We start from the raw sequence: 23,903 nt of genomic DNA, 5'->3' as shown, positions 1-23,903 counted from the left end.
CGTGTGATGGGGAGTTTAACAGAGTGAGAACCAGAACCCCACCCTACCCTTCCACCCCATCCTTCTGGTGGGCCCCAAGGGTGTGTGTGTGTGTGTGTGTGTGTGTGTATGGGTGGGTGGGGTGGGCATCCAGGTCTGGAAGCATCAGGCCACACAGACAGAAAGAATGGCCTGTCTCTGGCACCCTGGTCCTCAATGTGAGCTGTACAGACCACCCCATGCTGGAGTCCCCAGGCCTGTTCCCCCGGAATCTGGTGTGTGAAAGAGGTAAGTTCTCACAGGGCTGGGGTGGAACAGGAAGAGGGGGAGGAAGAAGAGGAGGGAGCTTGGGGGGGGGGGGGAGTGGTACTTAGGACAAGAGAAGAAGCCCATCCACAGGGATGAAGCCCAGATTCAGCATCATCGAAGTGGCGTCCACAGCCAGCACAGGGCTTAGGGTGGGGGTGGGTTTGAGATGAGGATGGGATGCAGGAAATCCAGGAGCGTTTCAGCCCATAGAGGCAGCCCTGTACCGCCCCGCAGGGGACCCTCACCTCCAGAGCTTCCCTCCGCTTCTGGGTCAGGGCCCCCAAATTGTCCCACTGGTCACAGATCTTTTGGCACCGGGCGTTGACATTGGGGGAGTCGTAGTAGTCCAGCTCACTGGTGGGAGGACAACACACACACACAAGTGACTCGGGGACCTCAGAGGCTTGTGTCCTCTCCTGGGGGGGGGGTGTCAGGGGGAGGGGAGGCTAGTGATTCTAGAAGGCCAGAGGGTGACCTCTCCACCAAGGCTCTCAGGTGGCCCTCTGCCATAGCCTAATTCCCTTGGTTTTCGGGAACCACTGGAACCACTGGAGGAGGAGGCCAGAGAAGTCAGTCTTCTCCTCTGAGATCCCTGGCCCATGGGGTGATAGCGGCCTTGGTCCCGATGCCCCCATGGCCTCACTGCCTGTGGGGAGGGATGTGCTTGGTCCTCTGTATAAACACCTTCCACCCAGGTGCTGGCTGTCCTCCCCCCCCCCAGCCTGCACCTACTTGAGCTCCTGGGCAATGGCGGCGATCTGCTCCACTCGGTCCTGGTGGGCTGCCAGATCACTCTCGAAGGCCTCGTGCTTCTTGAGCAGGGCCTTGATCTCCGAGAGGGTGGCCGTCTCATAGTCCTTCTGCTGCAGCATAGCTTCTTTGCCTGGGTTCAAGAAGGGGAGGGGATTGAATAAAGCTGAGCAGAGACGCTGGGGGAGGGGCGAGGAGGGCATCTTGGCGACCCTGACCATCCACCCCTGGGGACGCCAGACAGGCCTGCAACTGCCTCCAGGTTAGAGCAATGGAGACACACCGCGATTTTTTTTTTTTTTTTGCTTTTTACAGATTTTCTTATTTAGGGGGCTGGACAGCGGTGCACACGTTACAATGCACAAGGACCCAGGTTCAAGCAACCCCCGCATGCCCCTCACCGGGAGGGGGGAAACTGCATGACTGTGAAGCAGTGCTGTAGGTGTCTCTCCTTCCCCTTCTCTCTCAATTTATGCCTGTCTCTATACAATAAATAAATGAAGGACCAGTAAGTAGTGCAGATGGATATGGTCTTGGACTCTCAAGCACGAGGTCACACATTCAATTCTCTGGTATCCTTGCACCAGCTAGAGCAATGCTCTGTTTCTTGCTTTCTTCCTCCTTCTGTCATAGCAGATAAATCTCCCCCCCGCCCCCAAGTGAATGTATGGGCTAATGTCAAGGAATAGTAAGACAGAAAACAAAGCAAGATCAGAGGAGGAAAGGCACGGTGACTGGGTGTCCTTACCATCCGTCCACGCCTCGTGGATGGAGGCCTTTTGCCGGAACTTCTCTGCCAGGTGGTCCAGTCGCTCCAGCCTCCGGATCTCATTCAGCAGCCACTCCTCATAGCCCTTCTCTGCCTGCTCCAGGCAGCCCCAGGCATTGTTGATATCCTGTGGGGACAGGGGACAGAGTCAGAGGGTCAGGGGTGGCCCCCTAGGCCTTCATAGATGCTCCATGTTTTCCAGGAGGGGCCTCTTCCCCACTTCGGCTATACCCAGCCCTCAATTGTACTGCCCTGGGCTCCTGGGCACAAAGTCTCCTGAACAGAGCATGGGACCCGAGTCCACATGGGTAACTACAGGTCTGTGTTTGTGTGTGTGTCTCTCTCTCTTTTTTTGGTATTTTATTTATTTATTTCCTTTTTGTTTCCCTTATTGTTTTATTGTTGTAGTATTATTGTTTTTATTGATGTCATCATTGTTGGATAGGACAGAGAGAAATGGAGAAAGGAGAGGAAGACAGAGAGGGGGAGAGAAAGACAGACACCTGCAGACCTGCTTCCACGCCTGTGAAGCAACTCCCCTGCAGGTGGGGAGCCGGGGGCTCGAACTGAGATCCTTACGCTGGTCCTCGCGCTTTGCGCCATGTGCACTTAACCCCCTGAGCTACCGCCCAACTTCTGTGTGTCTCTCTCTTTCAACAGGGTTTGTTCCTGCACTATTCCACTGCTACCAGTGGGGACCACCCCTTTTTTGATTTATAGGAGGATTACTGTTTTTTTTTTTTAATTTTTTTAATCATCTTTATTTATTGGATAGAGACAGCCAGAAATCAAGAGGGTGATAGAGAGGGAGAGAGACAAAGAGACACCTGCAGCACTACTACACCCCCTCGCAAAGCTTTCCTCCTGCAGGTGGAGACCGAGGGCTTGAACCTGGATCTTTGCGCATTGTAATACATGTGCTCAACCAGGTATGCCACCACTCGGCCCTGGATTACTGGTTTAGTCAACAATAAAATATAGTAGTGGTACATGTATAATATTTCAGTTTTTCATACAACACATAATACTGTAACTCCCCTATCATCATGTTCCAGGACCTGAACACTCCTTCCCACCCGAGTTCTGTACACCAAATCCAGTCCAAGATCTGCTTTGTGTCTTCTCTTCTTGTGCTGTCTATGAGAGAGATCATCCCCTATTTGTACTTCACTTTCTGGCTTATCTCCCAGTGGATTCTTTTTTGAGAGTGTGACAGACAATGAGCGAGACAGAAGAGATGCCACTGCAGTGCTCCACTGCTCGGTGCTCCCACGTGTGGCTCGAGAAGGTGTGCTCTCTCCCAGCCCTGTATTACTTCAAGTAACACAATTTTACCTTCCCACCACCTCCCGGAATCCATTTTCCTTATTGCCTGATGTTTGGGATTCTAGAAGATGGGTCTCAAACTGGAGGACACTGGCTTCCTGACACAATAAGGGATTTTTTTGATTAGTGCTCCCCCCTTGTTGCCCTTTTCTTTTTTTTTTTTTTTTTTAACCATTGTTGTGGCTGTTATTGATGTCGTCGTTGTTGGATAGGACGGACAGAAATGGAGAGAGGAGGGGGAGACAGAGAGGGGGAGAGGTACTTCACAGCCTGTGAAGCGACTCCCCTGCAGGTGGGCAGGTGGGCAGCCGGGGGCTCGGACTGGGATCCTTACGACAATTAGGAAATTAAAAAATATATATATATTAGATACAAAGAGAAATTGAGAGGGAAATTAGGTATAGGCGTGTGTGTGGGGGGGAGAGAGACCTAGGGCACTGCTCCACTGCTCTTGAAGTTACCCACTGTAGGTGGGGCCTGAGGCTTGAATCTCGGCCCTGTGCACTGTCACGCTTGTGCTCTACCAGATGGGCCACTGCCCAGCCCCTAGGGAATGAAGCTTTTACAATTCTGTGGATCTAAAAATTCTCTATCTTTCTACTGAATCATGTCCTGTCTAGTTCAATAGGTCAAAAGGCATTTGTTTGCAAAGGTAATTTTTTTCTGAGTTTTTTCTTTTCTTTTTTTTTTAATATTTATTTATTCCTTTTTGTTGCCCTTATTGTTTTCTTGTTGTAGTTATTGTTGATGTCATTGTTGTTGGATAGGACGGAGAGAAATGGAGAAAGGAGGGGAAGATAGAGAGGGGGAGAGAAAGATAGACACCTGCAGACCTGCTTCACCACCTGTGAAGCAACTCCCCTCCAGGTGGGGAGTCGGGGGCTCGAACCGGGATCCTTATGCCGGTCCTTGCGCTTTGTGCCACATGCGCTTAACCCACATGCCGTGCTACCATCTGACTCCTACATGATTTTTTTTTTTTTAAAAGAGGTCTGGGGTCTAAGGGCCAAATCTGACCTGGGGTGGTCAAGTGAGCAGAGAAGAGCCCCCGAAGTGCTGAGAGTGGGCTGGATACCTAAAAGGGTGAAGTCTAGACCGGTGTGAAGTAACCTCCGGGGCCCCCAGCCCAGCTTTGTCCCTAGTGTATATCTGTTTGTTTCAATTTTGTTTTTAAATACTTTACTGGTTGAGGTTGGCTTTGATAAGCCTCCTACAAGAAAATACTTTTTTTTCAGCATCTTAATTTACTTATGGATAAAGGCACAAAGAAATCAAGAGGGGAGGAAGAGACAGAGAGGGAAAGACAAAGAGAGATACCTGCAACACTGCCTCACCATTTGTGAAGCTTTCTTCCAGCAGGTGGAGACTGGGGACTTGAACCTGCGTCCTTGTGTGTTGTAACATGTCTGTTCTGGCTTATGGTGGTGCTGGGGATTGCACCTGGGACCTTTGATGCCTCTTACATGAAAATCTTTCTGTAGAGCCATTATGCTGTCTCCCCAGCCCTGCCCCTCCCTCCCTCCCTTCCTCTTTTTTTTTTTTTTAAGCAGAGCACTGCTCAGTTCTAACTTCTGATGGTGCTGGAGAATTGAACCTGGGGCCTCTGACATGAGTCTTTTTGTGGAGTCAGGTGGTGGGTGATGCATCTGGTATAGTACACATTACCATGTGCAAGGATCCCAGTTCCCACCCGCAGGTGAGAAGCTTCACAAGCGGTGAAGCAGTGTTGTAGGTGTCTCCCTTTCCTTCTCCCTATCACCCACTTCCCACTCAATATCTGCCTCAATTCAAAATAAAGAAAAACAAAAGTGAAAAAAATAGGAAGTCTCTTTGCATAACCACTACGCTATCTCCTCAGCCCTCTCCTTCCCATCTGAATGCTGGGCAGCTGGGGGCTAATGGCCAGACTGGGTGTCTGGGCGCTCTCCTCCGACACTCACTGAGACCATCCTGCCCTCGGAGGGCATGAAGGCAGGCCGGTTGCTGAGGCGCAGCTTAGTCTGCAGCGTGTTGAAGTTGATCTCCAGCTGGCACTTCTCCTGCACCTTGGGAGGCTTGTGCAGGCGCCGGTAGTCACGGAAATCCTCCAGCTTCTGCTGCATGGCATGCATGGTGTTCTCGGGGGCCCGGTTCTCCAGCCAGGGGATGGTGCGGCGGATCCATTCCAACAGCTGGAGGAAAGGGACGAGGGGGATGAGGATGATGGGTGGGGGGAGCACGGCCTCCCTCACACTCTCTTGGGCCATTCCCAGGCCTCGAGCTCAGGCTTCAGGCTGTTCCCTCTGAGAGTCAGAGGTCTTGCAAAGCCTGGTCTGAGGTATGTCACCTCATGGCCAGTGTCACTCAACCTCCCTGCTCTGCCCCGGGACAGCCCTGGCCCTGAAGGAAGACAACTCAGCCAAGAGGCAGACGCCCCAAGTTTTAGCTGGACAGCCATCTGGCTGGGCCTCAGTGTCTTCAACCACATCGTGGAGGTGTTAACAGCTACCTCTGACCTTTCAGGATTCTAGAAAGATTTCTGGCCAAAAGGGAGAAGAGGCTGGCCTCTGGGCACAGGGAAGGCCTGAGACAGGCTAAGACTGTTTTTCCCTGAGCCAAGGTCATGTGGCAAAAAAGATAAGAGGAGGCGTGGGCATGAGTGTGTGAAAAAATACCAGCTATCTACCAGGCACACGGCCCAAAGTAAACTCACTCAGCTCCACAGTTGACAAGAGCCTCTTAGGTTCAGGGATGGTGGAGCAGGGACTTAACCCAGGTTCCTGGGTTCTTATCCTGCCCGCCCCCCTCCCGGCAGATCCACCAAGAGGCTGGGCTGAACTGTACCAAAGTCTGAATTCTCAATCCTCCCCCTCCCCAAGCCCACGATTGAATCCCAGGGTTCTCAACTATGCAAAGCACATTATCTACCCTGAACTACATCCTCAACCAAAAGGCTGAATTCCCTAGAGAAGCAAGGGAAGGCTTACTGTGGCAGAACAGCCAATTCAGCCCTGTCCTCCCTCGGGACCGGCACTTATTTATCCCAGTGCACACCCTTCTCAGAACCAGACTTCCTCTTCTTTCAGCTTCAGCAAAACTCTCAGAGCAAATGTACACACAGGTGAAGAGGCCTCTGAGATACCCCATCTCAATTGTTTTACTCAGTAAGTGGGTTTGGGGGGGAGGGGGGAAGGCCAAACAAATAAACTAGGTCCAGGAAAGGGGAAAGGATTTCTCAGGCTTAATGCTTGTTTGGAGCAGAAATGGCCCAGAACTGTGTTCTCCTAAGATGAAAGTTTGGCCTCTGCACCACCTCCCCATGTTCTGGGAGAGTCAGAGCTGTGGGCTGGAATTGTGTGTGTCAGCAGCCTAGGATTGTCCCACCCCCCACCCCCAGGTGGCCCTCAGGTGCAGGTACTGGGTCCCTTCTACAAGGATGCATGTCAGGGCCTTGCTGGGATGAAATCAGGAGAACCCAGGGTCGGGAAGAGGATACCCACATCACTGGCCAGTTTCTCATAGTCTTCCATGAGTTGCTCGTTCTCCTGGTTGACGGCCAGCACCTTGCAGATGCGGTTGGCTGCTGTCTCCGCCTGGCAACAAAACAAGAGATCACAGTCAGCCCCTCAATGGCAAGAGCACCTGCCACACCTGTGCCCACAAGCCTGCTCTGCCCCCCGAGCTCCAGAGACTGTGAATTCATGTCCCCGTAGCCCTCCTCACCATCTTCTTGACCAACCCAAGCTGGATCCCAGGGATTGGCCCAGATAGTGGTCTTTGCTGAACTGGGCCCCTGGAGAAGGCCACATGTTCAAGGTCCAACATGCCATTGGAAAGAAACTCCTTGTGGCTCAGGAGGTGGTGCAGTGGATAAAGCATGAGACTCTCAAGCAGGAGGACCTGAGTTCAATTCCCGGCAGCACATGTACAAGAGTGATGGCTGGTTCTTTCTCTCTCTCTCCTATCCTTCTCATAAATAAATAAATAAACATATATATTTAAGAGAAAGAGAAAGAGAAAGAGAGAGAGAGAGAAAGAAAGAAACTCTTTGAATGACTGATAGAAGCTGAAAGCTCAGACCTGGAAGAGAGGCAAGACATTCATGCCTCACCTAGAATTCCTAGTGGAGGAGCTGGAATTCCACATCCCAGACTTTTGAGCTCAAGTGACTAGGATTTTGAAAATACAAGAATGCAAATGATTCTATCCTGGAGTAAGGTACTGACTGAGCAGCAGTGAGGTTGCCCAGTTGAGTAGCACAGGGTTCACTGGGTCAAATTCCAAAGAACTTTAGAGAAGACCCAAGACCTTGCCACGCACTCAAAGGCAAGACACTGAGAGTTGACACAAGGAGGAACTTGCTTTGAGTAGGAAAGCAGGACTAAGAATCTAGTGAACATTTCTTCCTTGAGGGACACACAGCCACATAAAGTCATGTGATTTATGTCGGCCTGGGCTGGGATGTGCACATGTTAAGGGGCAGAACAGCATCATCACAAAAGGTGCTTTCAAACTCAAAGCTGAAACTGTACCCTCCAGAGTGGTGAGTCAGGAAAATGGTGGAAACAGCCAGAATGAGTGTTGAATCGTCTGAGAAAGGCACAGTGAGACCCAGGTCTCAAGACATCAAGGTGAAAAGTGACCTTGTCAGATGCTCTTCCCCCTGGCCTTGAGCTCCTCTCTGTCCTGGAGATGCTGTAGCTGCTTCTCACATGGACTTCCCTAACCACCACTCTGCCTTCTGAGAACCAACAGGGAGCCGTGGAGAGCCCCAGGAGGCAGTGATGGAAAGGGGGAATTCTTCCCTGGAGACTGTCTCAACAGAAGGCCATGGAAACTGAGCCCATCAACCCCAGGAGGTTGTTGGGGGCACCAATCTGCCTGGAGTCATTCATCTTTGAATGTTGGGGGTGGGGCAGGGAGGCCCCAATGTTTGCAAACCCTTCCCCCACGTCGCAAATTAAAAAAGCAACAGCTAGGTGTCTGACAACAGATGAGTGACTAAGAAAGTTGCAGTATATAGACACGATGGAATATTGCTCAGCTGCTAAGAAAAATGAAGTCACCTTCTTCACCTCATCTTGGGTGGAGTTGAAGGAATCACGTTAAGTGAGATCAGCCAGAAAGAGAAGCATGAATATGGGATGATCTCACTCCATAGGCAGAACTGAAGAAACAAGAACAGAAAGTAAAAACAAAGTAAAACTTGGACTGGTTTGGTGTATTGCACCAAAGCAAAGGACTCTGGAGGAGAGGGAAGGAGAGAGGTGGGGGGAAAAGGGGGGGGCGTTCAGGTCCTGGTACACGATGATGGGAAAGGATGTAATTTGGGGGTGAGGGTGTGTTGCAGACACCTATTCTTTTGAGACAGGAAACTGTACCCCTGTGCCAACAACTGTACTATAAGTCACTGACTTCCCAATTAAAAAGAAAGGGAGGGAGGGAGGGAGGGAGGGAGAGAGGGGGGTTGGAGAGGAAGGGGCAGGGGTAGATAGCATAATGGTTATGCAAAGATACTCTCATGCCTGGGGCTCCAAAGTCCCAGGTTAAATTCCCCACACCACAATAAATCAGAGCTGAGCAGTGCTGGGGTGGGGGAGAGGATATTTGATAGATAAAGTGGCCCCATAACCTTTTGAATCTCCTGACTCATCCCTCATCCCTCTCTATCAAATAGAATTGAAAACAAACAAACAAAAACCCTAAGGGTGTCCTGGCTTTGGGCTGCTCAGACCTTTCGGAGATTGCCAGAACATGCTTGAGAAAGAAGATATAAAGATGAATCATCAATGGCCTGTGACAATACTTCACAGGGCTAGGAAAATGGTTACTTCCCAGAGCAAAGGAAGAGACTTCTAGAACATTGGGTTTCACCTATACTTGGCTTCTACTTTCATGAAACTACTTTAGGGTACACAATACAATTGGACACACATAAAACTGTTTTTTAAGTTATGAATTATTATTCCTGAAAGATTTAGTTATCCCCAACAAAATCCTCCAGCCACCCCCAACCAAAATGCTACTTTCATAACCAACACCCAGGTAGATGGGACAGGTATGGCCTAGAGAGGAACCCACCCCTCAATCAAGGTGACATCAAGTGATACAGTGATTCTGCCACCTGCAACCCACAGGAGTTTTTAATGCCACAAGGAGATTTTCTGTGACGTTTGTTATCAAAATTGTCCCAGGAATTTCTTTGAGGGTAAAATAAATAAATAAAGACCTTTTCCCTTAGAAGAGTCACAATGATGAATAAAGTGACAGATGGACAAAGATGGATGGATGCAAGACCATCAGCTCCCATTAAAAGCATCCCGGTTGAGTCTGCATGTTTAAAGGCTGTTTTCAGGCTCAGTTCCCAATAGCCTGTGAACGTTAAAGCACAAACTACAGAAACAAAATCTGGCTGTTCTCTCCCTACACTAGATCCTGAGAGGGGACTAGAAGGGGAAAAGGAAGCTGACTTCAGAGAAGAATGAGCCAACCTGCCAAACAGAAGTGGATCTTCATTTGGCAAGGGAGATGAAACCTGCAAACCTGCACGCTGTCTGTCTGTCTGTCTACATGCTGTGGACATCGCTCCCCGGGCTCCCACACATGCATATGTGCCTGTGTGAGTATCAACCTGGAACCTTTCCAGTTCACTGGCCACAGCATGACAAGACAGAGATGGTGGGAAGGACAGAGGGCACAGGTTTTGGAAGACTTTTCCCACTGACCTCAGACAGGAAGACAGCCAAGAAGACTGAGTATAAAAGAAATCTCCTTCCAGAAAAAGAAGGAGGAGAAGGAGGAAGAAAAGAAGAAGGAGATGCCCCTCCCAGGTGCTCAGAGTAGAGGGCAGGATCCTCAGATAAATGGTTTCAGTAAGGCAGCTCTGGGTGAGGCCCCCACTTACAGGACCTGAGAAAAATCATCTCCTTGCTGCCCCGCCCCTTCCCAACATGCCAATCCCCTCCCTTCCAGAGTGCAGTCTTGCCCTTGGATGTGGACAAAAGGAGCATGAAATGGTTGCAACAGGGATGAGAGAGAGAGAGGGAGGAAGCATGGGGCAGGGGGTATGAGATCCAGGAGGTGAGAAAGCAGGCAGCTATGCACGCTCACTCACATGCATGTGCACGTGCACGTGCACACACTCACACCTCCTCACACTGTCCTCAATCTGGACACGGGGAAGGCCAGTGTGGACAGAAGCCCTGAAGGAGCTGGGGAGACAGGAAAGGGAGGGAATGAGGGAAGGCCTGGCCCCTGACTCAGATGCAGGCAGGCAGCTCTGGTTATCAGGGCTGGGGTGCCACCGAGGCAGACAGGCAGACGCTGCTCACATCCGGGCTGGAAGGTGGGGTGTTGGGGGTGGGGCAGAAGATGCTGACAAGTGAGAGCAGCAGTGCAGGTGGGAGGAAGAGGAAGAAAGCCCGAGAGAGGCAGGCCAGAGAGGAGGGTGAAAAGGATTGGGTGTCCTGAGCATTCTGAGGGTGGGAGACAACAGGAGCCTCTGGGTGGGGCTGTTCACCTATCCTGGAGCCAGTGATACCTGGAAGGAAGGTTAGTAGGTTTCTGAGGGCCCATCCAGGCATGGAACCAGGAGGACCACAATGGTGCCTGTGTGTGATTTTTTTTTTTAAAGAGACCTCTTCCCCAAGGGACTTCTACTGGAAGGGTGTTATACTGCTTAGGTCAGAAGACATTTTTTACTGTCATGTGCAGTATTCTTTTAGTAATGAATACTCAAGTCTTGTTTAAGGTGCACACATGGCACTGCTGAGCAGTGTGTAACCTGCCCCACTGTCCGTGGCAGACGTGAGGGAGAAGGATCAGGCAGGAGGCAGGGAGATTGCTCCCAGTCCTGGCTGCTGTGTCATTTGATAGGATGATCCTGCACAAGCAGGAAGGGGGTAGAGGGAGACATGAAGGGGTCCTGGCTAGGGCAGGGAACATCCAGGAAGAACAGCCAAGAGCTGTACCACCTGGGATGAGGCAGAGGCCACAAGCTCCCTTCCCGTCCGTGCTGTCCACCGGGCCCAGTGTGTGGGCACAGACGCTGAGGGCTCTCTGGCATCTTTGAGTGCCCTGACCATGGCTCAGGGAGCAGCCTGCCCTTCTGCGGGGGGGGGGGGGGGGAGAGCAAAGGGGGGCTGTTGTAGGAGAGTCAGGAGGCAGAGAGAGAGATGGGGACGAGAAGGAGGCGAGGAGGGTGGGCGAGGCCGAGGGAGAGCTCACCTTCTGCGCACCCAGAGGGCGTGGCAGGGACATGAAACACTAGGTCACATGGCCTTCCCCTCCGGCCTTAGCGTGCCTACACATCTGCACAGAGAAGGAAAAGAGGTTGAGAGGAGAAAGGAGGCGGCAGCGGCAGCACTGAGGAAAACACATGGGCCTGGTGGCCAGAGAGGACACAGGACAGGCAGACGGACAAATGGGCAAGGCAGGTGTGGGCAGACAGAGAGGATGAGCTGGGGATGGGGTGGGGGCGTGGGGGGGGGTGGGAGACAGGACAGAGGGAGCATTCCCTATCATGCACTGTGGGACACCAGGACACGTCACCCCAGCTCCTTGCAGAAGGGGGAATATGACTGAGCTGACACCAGAGCCTCAAAGCCACATCCCACGGTGAACAGGATGCTGGACTTCTGGGCTCCTGCTTATGTTGGAGACCCTCAACAGGGGCCTCTGCTGCCTGTGCTAAGCCCCGAGACTGGAAGCCTCCAGTGTGGATGGTGCCCTCAAACTTCAGTGTTCTTGTATTATGAGGGGCAGACATGGTTGGACTTGAACTTTGGTCCTCGCTGAACAAACCCAGGCTGAGACACTTGGAGGGGCTCTCAGCTGCCCAGCTCTTCCCTGCCCCCCCCCCCCAAGAGGTGCACTTTAGCCCAGGGGAGCAGAGTGACCTGGCTAACAGTGGGGCAGGCACCAGGGCCTGAAGGGGCTGTGAACAGAGCAGAAGAGTCGGGCCTGTAGGGAGGCCCTGCCACTCTCCCCCAACCCATCCAGGCTGAATTCAAACAGGCAACTCTTTCTGAGTAAGATAATCATCCGGGTCCCAGAAGGTGAGCTCCTGCCTAATTTCCTTCCTTCCTTTTCCTATTTGTTTTATTTAATTTGGACAGAAAATAGAAAGCAATTGAGAGGGAAAGGAGCTGTGTGTGTGTGTGTGGGGGGGGGGGCTATAGCACTGCTTTACTGCTCATAAAGTTTTCCCCTGAGGTGGGGGGACTGGGGGCTTGAACCAGGGTCCTTGTTCATGTGCACTCAACCACTGACCCACTGTCCAGCTCCTCTCTTTTTTTCCTTCCTTTTTCTTCTTCTTCCCTTGCTCTCCTCAATCCCCCTCCTCACCCCCCTTTTTCCTTTACTGCCACTGGAGTTATTGCTGGCAAATCAGTACCTATAGGAAGAATCTACATTTCCTGGTAGCCATTTTTTAGTGGTCTGCTTTTTTTTTTTTTTTTAATTTGACAGGTCAGAGGGGAGAAATTGAAAGGGATAGGGAGACAGATCTGCTGCAGGTGAGGATTGGGGGCTTGAACCCAGATCCTTGCATATGTGCTCAGCCAGGAGCATCACAGCCCAACTCCTCTTGCCTAGATTTCTTGGAAATAGCAGAGGAAGGAGAGAGACTGAGAGAATGAGGGGAGAGGGCTGAGTGGAGTAGCACGTGAGCACCAGGGGCTGACTCTAATCAAGGGACAGACCATCCAGAGGTGGGTCACAGAGGAGAGGTGGGAGAAAGGGGGTCAAAGGTATGGCTTGGGGTCCAGCGTGAGGTGTGCTAGGCAAGGAAGGAGGAAGGGGACCCCCGGTACCTTCTGGGCTCCAGAGAAGGCGTGGTAGAAGCTGGACACGTAAGTCATGATGGCTTTCTCATCTGGACGGGCTGTGCCGACGATGTCTGCGAAGAGAAATGTGACATTAATGAGCCAGTGGACATGGCGCATGAGGAAGCTGCCACCTCTCCGGACTGGAATTTGGAGCTTGAAGGGGACCAGAAGAAGTGAGAAAGTGCTGCGAGGAAGCAGACAGACAAGGCCAGGAGTAGAGATAAAGGGGGCTGGAGGGAGGAAGAGTTGGTCCAGACTGGGAAAAGATGGAAAAACCTAACAATTGTAGTCTGAGAGGTGGCACAGGAAATAAAGCATTGAATTTTTGGACAGGACAGAGAGAGACTGGGGTGGGGGTGGGGAAGACATCTGCAGCACTGGTTCATCACTGGTGAAACTTTCCCCTGTAGGTGGGGAGCTGGGGCTTAAACCCAGGTCCTTATACCAGGGACTCCACTACCTGTTTCTGCACACCCTCCCAAAGAACTGAATTTTCTTTTTTTTTTTTTACTTATTCCCTTTTGTTGCCCTTGTTGTTTTATTGTTGTAGTTATTACTGTTACTGTTATTGATGCCGTTGTTGGATAGGACAGAGAGAAATGGAGAGAATAGGGGAAGACAGAGGGGAGAGAAAGACAGACACCTGCAGACCTGCTTCACCACTTGTGAAGCGACTCCTCTGCAGGTGGGGAGCCAGGGGCTGGAACCGAGATCCTTACGCTGGTCCTTGCTTCACACCATGTGCACTTAACCCGCTGTGCTACCGCCCGACTCCCAGAATTGAATTTTCAAGCATGAGCCTCCCAAATTTAACCTCCAACATCAAATGTACCAAAATGATGCTCTGGTTCTTTATCTCTTCCTCCTTCATAAATAAATAAATGAGTAAATCAGAAAGAAAAGAAAGAAAAATAGACAGATATGTGTTAACCCTGTTTGGCTCCTGATGGAAACAACCCAGGTGGTCTGGTAAGAAAGACTTGGATAGCTCACTTGGATAGTGTGCTGCTCTGCCGTGTACATGACCCAGGTTCAAGCCTGGCTGGCCCCTACTGTATTGAAGGAAGCTCTGGTGCAGTGACGTCTTCCTCTCTGTCTCACTATCTCTGTCTCTTGACTGGAACATCAAACCCCCAGTGACAATAGCAACAGCAAAAAAAAAAAAAAAAAACCAAACCACCCCAACTCTAAGAGAGGAAACACTAGAGAAATGAGAGTCTGAATGGAGCAGGAAATGTATTAAGCAATTACTCTTTGCTTGTCAGGTACAAAAACGTTTTAAGTTGTGGAAGAAAATATCCATAAGTTTAGGGTACATGCTGTCATGTGTATTAAATACACACACATTTTTTTTTTTTAATTTTCTACCTTCCAGATAGAGGCAGTGAAGCAGAGAGGCTCAGAGAAGGGAAAGAGAACATAACACCAAAGCTGCCTTCAATGTGGTGGGGAGTAAGCTTGAACCTGGGTCTCACACACATGGAAAAGCACAGCACCACTCAAGTGAGCTACTCTGCTGGCATTAGCCATTAGCAATGCCGAGGGTCAAACCTGGAGCCCCACATATGCACTCCACCCACTGCATCACCTCTTAGCCACTTTAATATTTCAATGAAGAAAAATAAAGGGGGGGGGGCCTTCACAAATCTCAGAGCTACAGCCAGATGAGGAGAATAAGCTCATTGCACTCCTTGCTCTGCTTTTACAAATGCCCGCCACCAGAGCACTGTTCAAGTCTGGCCTTCCTCGTGTGCCTTTTATCTGCCAGGGACCCAGAAGAAGAATCTAGGAGGGCCAAGGAGGAGTTTTTTTTTTTTTTTTTTTTCCTGTTCCTTATTTTAGCCAAGAACCACCATGCTCCATCCCAGTACCCATAGCAGGGCTCCAAGACAAAGACGTGAACAACGTCCACAGGCAACCAAAGCAAAAAACTGTGCACCAACTGCCAACTCCTCTCCCAGACCTCAAGGAAGCTCTAGGGTCCCTAATAGGCTGGTAACCACCAAGCTCCTCACATGAGGTCCCAACGACCAGACCTCCCTCCCCACCCGTGTTGCCAGGACCACCCCAGCGGGCTGGTTGGCAGGAGGAAGGGTCAGGAGGAAAGTGCCTTTACCTTCAGCATCCAGCATCTTGGGGATGTCCAGGTACTTCTCTGCCACGTCGAAGGCTGTGTTCAGATTGGTGAGGGGGTCATCCTAGAAGAGGAGGAGGGGTTATTTCCTGAAAGGCAGGACAAGCCACTGGCTAGCCCATTGGGGTGATGACCCTCAGAAACCAGCTCTGGGTGTAGAAGGCTCACTGGGCAGGGACAGAGAATGTTATATCCCTCCTCCCTGAGACAAATTTCTTTGGCAAAGAAATAGGCTGGAGAGTACTGGCCTGAATTCAAGAAAACTTGCTTAAAAATGCATACCAAGAGCTGGGCATTAATCTGTAGATGCCTGTCAGGGAGAGATGGAAGTTGTAGCCATGGGTACTGAAAACCATGAAGACTCCCAAATAAAGTGATTAAGAATTTAAAAAAAAAAAAGTAACCTCTGAATGGCTTTTTAATACTTTTACTAAACTGCACATTATCTCTTTAAAAAAAATTTTTTTTTCCTTTATTGGGGGATTCATGTTTTACATTTGACAGTGAATACAATAGTTTTTACATGCATAACATTTCTCAATCTCCCACATAGCAATACAACCCCCACTAGGTCCTCTGTCATCCTTCTTGGATCTGTACTCCCCAACCCCCCCGAGTCTTTTACTTTAAAGTGAAAATATTACAAGACTGAAATGGAACTGAGCATTGTTTATGAAGACAGTCACATTATTTTGTTTAATTGAGACCTTGCTTTCAGAAGACACTATCTTTTTTTAAGGACACACTGCAATTACACTTGTTAATTCAGATCCTGTGTAAAAAAAAAAGAAGGAGGAGGAAGAGGAGGAGGAGAAGGAGAAGCAGCAGCAGCAGCAGCAGCAGCAGCAGCAGCAGCAGCAGCAGCAGCAGCAGCAGCAGCAATATGCTTAGTTTATAAATTAAAAACAAAACCAAAGAGGGCACTGGGCTGGGGACCACTAACCTTGGTTTCTGGCTGGTGGCAGCTCTGCCATCTGTTACACTAGAATTGGTCTAGCAGCTCTCAAGTCACTTTGCTGTTCCCATGGCATGAAACTGTGGGGCTCCTTCAGACAGTTACAGCCCAGCCAGGGAAATAGCTCATGTGAAGAGTATGTCGCTTTGCCATGTGTGCAACATGGGTTCGAGCTGGCCCTCACCTCGTTGACGGAAACTTTGAAGGTGTAGTCTCTTTCACTCTCTCTGCCTCTCTTTTTTTCTTTCTTTCTTTCTTTCTTTCTTTCTTTCTTTCTTTCTTTCTTTCTTTCTTTCTATCTATCTATCTATCTATCAATAAGCAAACAAATAAATGGCTGGGGAAACAGCATAATGGTTACGCAAATGACTTTCATGCCTGGGATTCCAGGTTCAATCCCCTGCACTATCTATCGTAAGTTAGAATGGAGCAGTACTTTGATATAAATTTTTTTTAAAAAGGGACACAAATAAAGTACATAAATAGCCACTAACAATAAAGAAGTATAAAACACACAGCCATGGCCTCTGGCTTTTTTTTTTTTTAAAAAAGATATTTATTTACTTATTGTTAGATAGAGACAGAGAGAAACTGAGAGGTAAGGGGGAGACAGAAAAGGAGAGAGACAGAGAGACACCTGCAGCCATGCTTCCCAACTCGTGAGGCTTTCTCCCTGCAGGTGAGGACCAAGGACTTGAACCCAGGTCCTTGCGCACTGTAAAGAGTATGCTCAACCAGGTGCGCCACAGGGCCTCTGGCTTCTGCTCTCTTTTCTACTAGGGACTGGCAAGAACAAGGCAGATCACTCAGAACCCTTGGATACTTTTGTGGGGACTGTACAATGGTGTGGCTACCATGGAAAACAGTATTTGGGGCTCTTAAATTGTTAAATACAGAACAGTCGCCCGACTCAGCAACTCTATTCTGGGTACAGATTCTAAAGATTTGAAACAAGGATGCAAATAGGTGTTTGGACACCCATGTTCACAGCACTAGTCACAATCTCTCAGAAGGTGGGCACAGTGCAAAAGTGCCTTCACAAATGTGTGGTGAGTGCACACTGCCAAGTGAAAGGATCCCGTGTGTGTGTGTGTGTGTGTGTGTGTGTGTGTGTGTGTGTGTGTGTGTGTGTGTGTGTGTGTGTGTGTGTGTGTGTGTGTGTAGCTTCACGAATGGTGAAGCAGGGCTGCAAGTGTCTCTCTGTCTCTATCTCCCCTCCCTTCTCAATTTCTCTGTCTTTATCCAATAATAAATAAAGTAACTTGCAAATAAATATTTTTAAAAAGGAAATTCCAATACATGCTACCCACATGGGTGAAACCAGCGAGAAAGCTTAATGAAATGGTTCAGTGTTGCAATTCTGGAAGGTGATAAAAGTTTTGGAGGTGAATGTTATTTCTGCTATTGAAGTGCCCACTTAAACTGATAAAAGAAATCTATTTCATGTCATACATATTCTTTATAATCAGACATGTTTAAATGAAGATAAATAAATTCTGTGTGTGTGTGTGTGTGGGGGGGTCTCTTTCTGAATCTCCCATTCTATTCTTTGGTTTCCCAAGTTAACCTGAAGCAAGCTGGTTCTGTCAGTCCAGGACTCAGTTTCCCCCTTTGCCAAGGTGAGAATTACAAAGTACCACAGGGGTTAAAAACACCCATTTGGCGGGAGTCAGGCGGTAACACAGCGGGTTAAGCTCTCGTGGCGCAAAAGGACCGGCATAAGGATCCCGGTTCAAGCCCCCAGATCCCCACCTGCAGGGCTTCACAAGCGGTGAAGCAGGTCTGCAGGTGTCTATCTTTCTCTCCCCATCTCTGTCTTCCCCTCCTCTCTCCACTTCTCTCTACCCTATCCAGCAACAATGACATCAATAACAACAATAATAACAACAATAAAACAACAAGGGTGACAAAAGGGAATAAATAAATATTAAAAGACAAACAAACAAAAAAACCCCACCCATTTGGGGTGCTTTCAGGGAGGAAAAGAAAAAAGACACTTCTCCAAAGGGAGAAGGCGGAGTCCTTCTGGGAAAATCTCTGGCAGTTGCCGGAATGATTAAACAATCACTGCCAGGCAGCAAAGGTCACTTCCTTCCGTCCAGGGTGTGAAGTAACCCAGGCCCTGGGTGCACACCCACCTGCCCCAGTCCACTCCTAGCCCCGCCAGCCCCAGCTCCTCACCCCATCCCTGGACCAAGCCCCTGGGACTTCAGCCACCCCCTTGTTTTATGAAGTCCACCCAGGAGTCTGCGGAAACAAGTCGATACTAACATGTGGCCCGAGTTTGACTAACACTATGAATTCAAAAGAGGGTGAAAAAGATACAAGGAAACAGGGAGAAGTGAATGAGGAGCAGAGAGGAACAGAGGACAGGGAGAGCTGACGGGTGTCAAGCCTGCCGGACTCTTGCCTCCCAAAAAGTGGTGGTGGTAGGGGAGGGTCCACTTAGCACATGTTTGCTTTTCATGGGGGGAGACACACTGACCCATGCACACCTGTCACCAAAGTACACCACCAGCTGAGCTGCAAGGAGGAATGTAGCCACGATGCCAAAGGCACCTCGACCCTTAAAACATCCACCCTGAGGTACCACAGCCGGCCCACAGTGATGGCATTTTCTCAAACTTCTGCATGGCTATCTTCTGATGACTCTAAGGATGCCTCTTCCTCTGGCTGGGTCATGGGATTGGAAATGGGACTGGCATGGGGTGGGCAGGGGTGCATGCCTACCTTCCGTAGTTTCCCATAGTCAATGAGTTCAGGCCGGTGGCGGTGGATCAAGGCACAGAAGCCGAGGCCATCCTTCCAGCTGCCGAGGGGAGAAGTGAGTGGGTAGGTGTTTTCAAATGGGGGTGAATGACGTTGAACATTGACAAAGAGCAAAGCAAAAGAAAATATGGCTGCCAGGAATAGTAGATCCATCAAGTAGGCACTAAGTCCTAGCAATAACAACCTTACCAGCAATTAAGAAAAAGGAGGTGGGGGATGGGCGGTAGTGCACCGGGTTAAGCGCACATAGTGCAAAGCACAAGGATGGGCGCAAGGATCCCGGCTCAAACCCTTGGCTCCACACCTGCATGGGGGGTCGCTTCACAAGTGGTGAAGCAGGTCTTCAGTCTTTCTCACCCCCTTTTCTGTCTTCCCCTCTTCTCTCAACCCCCACCCCAAGCGCCCTATTCCACAAGGGCCTCAGCTCTGTTGTCCAGCCAAGACAGACCAAGGGGGCTTGTGGGTACTTGAAGGAGGCAGCCTCGGTTTTGCATGGGCCCCCAGACCCCCGGCTGCTCACCTTATGTGGAAGTTCTGAATGTTGACATTTTTGTAAGGGGCTGTCTTCCTCTGGCACCACAAGAGCAGCCCCTCCTTGGCTGAAGTCTCTGTGGGGAAGGAGAAGTGGGTGAAGAGGTCAGGGACAGAGGCAGTGAGAGGGTAGGGGAGGTGGCATTAATTCACAGGGGGCCCTTCAGTGAATGGGGTCCCTGCTCAATCACACAGGGGTGCCACCACACAAAGATCACTAGGCCCCAACCCCACTGTCACCAGATGCCAGCATGTCCATCTCCTTGGCAGAACTTGAGCTGCTACTTGAGAACCTTAGAGGGAAGGTGGGAAGTTTGTCAAGCGCACCACACAGTTAGTGAGATGATGAACAGCCTTTCAAACGTCCAGGCTATCTCCCCATCACTGACTTTTATGCAAACTGGTAGCAAACAAAACCACAACAAAATAGTCACCAGGAGCTGGGCAGTGGCTCACCGGGCAGAGTACACATGTCACTACCATACGTGAGGACCAAAGTTGGAGCCCCGGTGTCCACCTATAGCAAGTAAGCTTCACAAGCAGAGGAGCAGGGCTAATAGGCATCTTTTTTTTTTTCTCCGTCTCTCTCCTTCTCTATCTTTTTGTCTCTTACCCTCCGTCAAAAATTGTAAAATCAGCAATCTATATCAGGCGGCTGCTTCGGAGATCTCACTGGCATATGCTATCTAAAATCCAAGCACCTCTGGGCAGGGTATGTCGGTGCCCCTCAGAGTGCACAAAGGTATGTGGAAGCCAAGCCTCAGAGAGAGACAGTGCTAATCAGAAAGTAAGGTTTACTTCTATGTACTTTATGGGTTGGCAGTGCCGCTGTGTGTGTAAAGTGAACACTGGCCTTAAAGACAAGGCAGGGACTGGAGGCTTCCCACAGAGCCCCCAACACAGAAGTGACAGATGGTGACACCCAGAGAAGTTTTCATGGGCAAGCTGGCTGATGGCTCCCAAATGGACTTAGGTAACTCAAGATGAAACAGAAAAACCCACAAAGCTCACACTTTTTTAAATTTAAATTTTATATTTATTTATTTATTTTCCCTTTTGTTAACCTCGTTGTTTAACATTGTTGTGGTTTTGATGTCGTTTTGATATCATTGGACAGGACAGAGAGAAATGGAGAGAGGAGGGGAAGAAAGAGAGGGGGAGAGAAAGACAGACACCTGCAGACCTGCTTCACCACCTGTGAAGCGACTCCCCTGCAGGTGGGGAGCTGGGGGCTCGAACCGGGATCCTTACGCCAGTCTTTGCACTTTTGCACCAGGTGCGCTTAACCCGCTGTACCACCGCCCGACTCCCAAAGCTCACACTTCTACTCTTATTCCAAGTTCTTCATTACCTCTACTACAACATTTAAACAATAAGAACTGAATCAGAGCTGACAAGCAATTTGCCCCAAATCTATTTGAAAAGCAGACTCAATTTTACCATCACTAAGAAGAAACCTGGATTATTTCCCCCCGGCCCCTTCTTCACCAGAGCACTGCTCAGCTTTGACTTGTGCTGGTGCTGGGGATTGAATCTGAGACTCCAGAGCCTTGGTCATGAGCCTTTTCTGCATAGCCATTACGCTACCTCCTCAGCACCCCTACATATTTTTATCTGACTACTTTTTTTAAAAAAGAAAATGTATATATACATCTATATGTATACATTCATTTTTTGTTATTAATAGTTGTTTTTGTTATTAATAGACTGTAAGATTACATTGTATAGTTCCACAACACACCCACCAGAGTTCTGTGTCCCTAACCTGCTGCTTCCCAAAGATAGAAACAGTTTGCTGTTGTTTTTTTTCTTCCCCAGGTTCATGTATATCCGATCTCCAGATTCCACATGAGTGAAACCATTTGGTAGCTGCCTTTCATCTCTTTACTTATTTCACTAAGCATGATCACCTCCAGTTCCATCCATTTTCTCCCAAAAGACACAATATCCTCTTTTTTTGATTTTTTTAAAATTTTTTATTTATAAAAAGGAAACACTGACAAAAACCATAGGATAAGAGGGGTACAACTCCTCACATCCTTCTTAGTCTTAACTGCTAAATCTCCCAAGGCCAAACTTATAGATTTTCACATTTCAGTTACCACCAAGTATAAAGCAAAAGTTGAGTAAAAACTTTTATATATATATATATATATATATATATATATATATATATATATATATATATATATATGGAGTTGGGTGGTAGCACAGCGGGTTAGTGCACATGGCACAAAGCGCAAGGACCAGCATAAGGATCCCGGTTCGAGCCCTCGGCTCCCCACCTGCAGGGGAGTTGCTTCACAAGCGGTGAAGCAGGTCTGCAGGTGTCTATCTTTCTCTCCCCTTCTCTGTCTTCCCTTTCTCTCTCCATTTCTCTCTGTCCTATCCAACAACAATGACATCAGTTACAACAACAATGAAAAACAACAAGGGCAACAAAAGGGAAAATAAATAAATTATATATATGTATGTATATATATATATTTCTGGGCTGTTGAGATGAATTTTTTAAAAAATGTCAAAAACCACTATCACCATCTCATCTTCTTATATTTCATTTTGTGTGTGTGCTTTGTAGCTAGCATGTATAGAAATATATATATATATATATATATATATATATATATATATATATATATATATATTCAGTGCCAAATAAGTATATCGATGTCAGACAAAAGGCTCAAACTTGCTGGAGTGTGCAATCAAAAGTCTCAAGTTCCCTGCCTGACCTGACCAAGGAGGCCCCTTGCAAATCTGCAAAGTGGTCAGCAGAGGGTGCTATGAGAGCAAAGTCGAGGGCTTGAGTTCCGGTGGTCCTTTTCTCAACACTCCCTTCTATAACTTCTATTAGATGGGACAACCCAAGTATAGGGTAGGGTTTCCAGTATCTGAAGAAGATATTTAGAAGGACTGGCAATGGTAAGGCCTGGGACCAGAAGGAATGAGGAGATCTTTACAGAAGCTATGTGATGAGGAAAAAGAGTTGCTTCCTCTATCCACCCCACCCCCATTGCAGTTCATTAACTTTTACAAGTCAATAAATAAAACGTTCTGAATTTAGATTAAACAAACAAACAAAAAAACCTTTCACACCTGAGGTTCTAAGATTCCAGGTTCAATCCTAACACCACCATAAACCAGAACTGAGTAGTGTTCTAGTCTTTCTGTATCTCTCATTTAAAAAATAAATAGGGAGTCGGCGGTAGCTCAGCAGGTTAAGCGCACGTGGCACAAAGTGCACCGACTGGCTTAAGGATCCCAGTTCAAGCCCCTGGCTCCCCACCTGCAGGGGAGTCGCTTCGCAGGCGGTGAAGCAGGTCTGCAGGTGTCTATCTTTCTCTCCCCCTCTCTGTCTTCCCCTCCTCTCTCCATTTCTCTCTGTCCTAACAACGATGGCATCAATAACATCAACAACAACTACAACAAAAACAAGGGCAACAAAAGGGAAAATAAATATAAAATTTAAAAAATAATAATAAAATATTTTATAAAAAATTTTTGAAGGGGCCAGGCGGTGGCACACCAGTGCACACATTACAGAGCACAAGGACCCAGGTTCAAGTCCCTGGTCCCTATCTGCAGGAGAAAGCTTCATGAGTGTTAAGTCAGGTCTGCAGGGGCCACTCTGTCTCTTTCTCACTTTATCCCCCCATCCCTCTCAATTTCTCTCTGTCTCTCTCCAATAATAAAATAAAATAAAACTTTTGAAAGACATTTGTAAGAATATTGAAATGGGGGCCAGCAGGTGGCACACCTGGTTAAGTGTACACATCGCTAGGATCCAAGTTCAAGCCCCTTAGTTCCCAACTGCAGGTGGCTCTCTGTCCCTCTCCCACTCCCCTCTCAATTTCCCTCTGTCTCTATAAAATACTAAATAAAAACATTTAAAGAAATGCTGAAATGCAATGCTGAAATGGAAATATATTCGATTTTAAAAAGCAGAGTTGGGAGGAAGACAGTGAAGATGGTTGAGGGGAGGGGGGAACATAAGGAACACAGCTGAAGACCCACCTTCCACAGAGATGTCCTGGATGGCAAAACGCAGGATGATGGTCCAGATCATGCCCAGAGTCATTTTCACGTTCCCGTCCACAATTTCTGAAAGAGGAAAACAAACAAACAAACAAAAACAACTAAAAATCTGAAATCCTTAGAACAGTCTTAGCATTTCATTTCCTGAGCACCTTGGAGACCACATAGCTCCCACTCTAGAATGAAGCCAAGATGCTTAAAAAAAGTTAGGCACCCTTGACACTGCTCACAAGTGTGATTTCTGTGGGTCTGATACCAAAAACAAAGGCAACAAAAGCAAGCATACACAACTGGAAGTATCCAACTTAAAAAAAAAAAAATTCTCCAAGGCAAAGAAAACCACAAACAACACAGCCTACTGAATGGGAGCAATTTCTAAAATGCCATCTTGGAAAAATCCACTCAGAAACCAGCCTCTTAACACCACTAGCTGGATGTAAAAATACATATAAACAAAAAATCAGCTAGGGAGATAACATAATGGTTATACAAAAGACTTTCATGCCTGAGGCTCTGAGGTCTGAGGTTCAGTCCCCA

The 23,903-nt window shown here is 48.5% G+C and overlaps 1 protein-coding gene and 1 long non-coding RNA gene across 4 annotated transcripts in view; one reads left to right on the top strand and one right to left on the bottom strand.

The window, feature by feature from the left end:
- The window catches only part of ACTN1 (actinin alpha 1), a 102,879-nt gene that overhangs the window by 10,326 nt on the left and 68,650 nt on the right, over nt 1-23,903 (bottom strand). For all 3 annotated transcript variants that reach the window (XM_007535327.3, XM_007535328.3, XM_007535329.3), the window contains exons 4-13: nt 23,346-23,432; nt 19,318-19,405; nt 18,759-18,837; nt 15,056-15,137; nt 12,925-13,010; nt 6,613-6,705; nt 5,074-5,304; nt 1,787-1,934; nt 1,021-1,171; nt 534-642 (exon numbers count right to left, since the gene is read on the bottom strand). In XM_007535327.3, the coding sequence (XP_007535389.1) occupies nt 534-642; nt 1,021-1,171; nt 1,787-1,934; nt 5,074-5,304; nt 6,613-6,705; nt 12,925-13,010; nt 15,056-15,137; nt 18,759-18,837; nt 19,318-19,405; nt 23,346-23,432 (1,154 nt within the window). The remainder of the gene's footprint in view (nt 1-533; nt 643-1,020; nt 1,172-1,786; nt 1,935-5,073; nt 5,305-6,612; nt 6,706-12,924; nt 13,011-15,055; nt 15,138-18,758; nt 18,838-19,317; nt 19,406-23,345; nt 23,433-23,903) is intronic.
- On the top strand, nt 2-1,558 carry LOC132533418 (uncharacterized). The gene is made up of 2 exons (XR_009545290.1): nt 2-267; nt 1,354-1,558. It is a non-coding gene; the product is annotated as an uncharacterized LOC132533418 (long non-coding RNA).

Source organism: Erinaceus europaeus, chromosome 16 (genome assembly GCF_950295315.1).
Source record: "Erinaceus europaeus chromosome 16, mEriEur2.1, whole genome shotgun sequence".
In the NCBI taxonomy this organism is placed as follows: domain Eukaryota; kingdom Metazoa; phylum Chordata; class Mammalia; order Eulipotyphla; family Erinaceidae; genus Erinaceus; species Erinaceus europaeus.
Note: the sequence above shows the minus strand (reverse complement) of the source record. Positions and strands in the feature narration are given on the sequence as shown.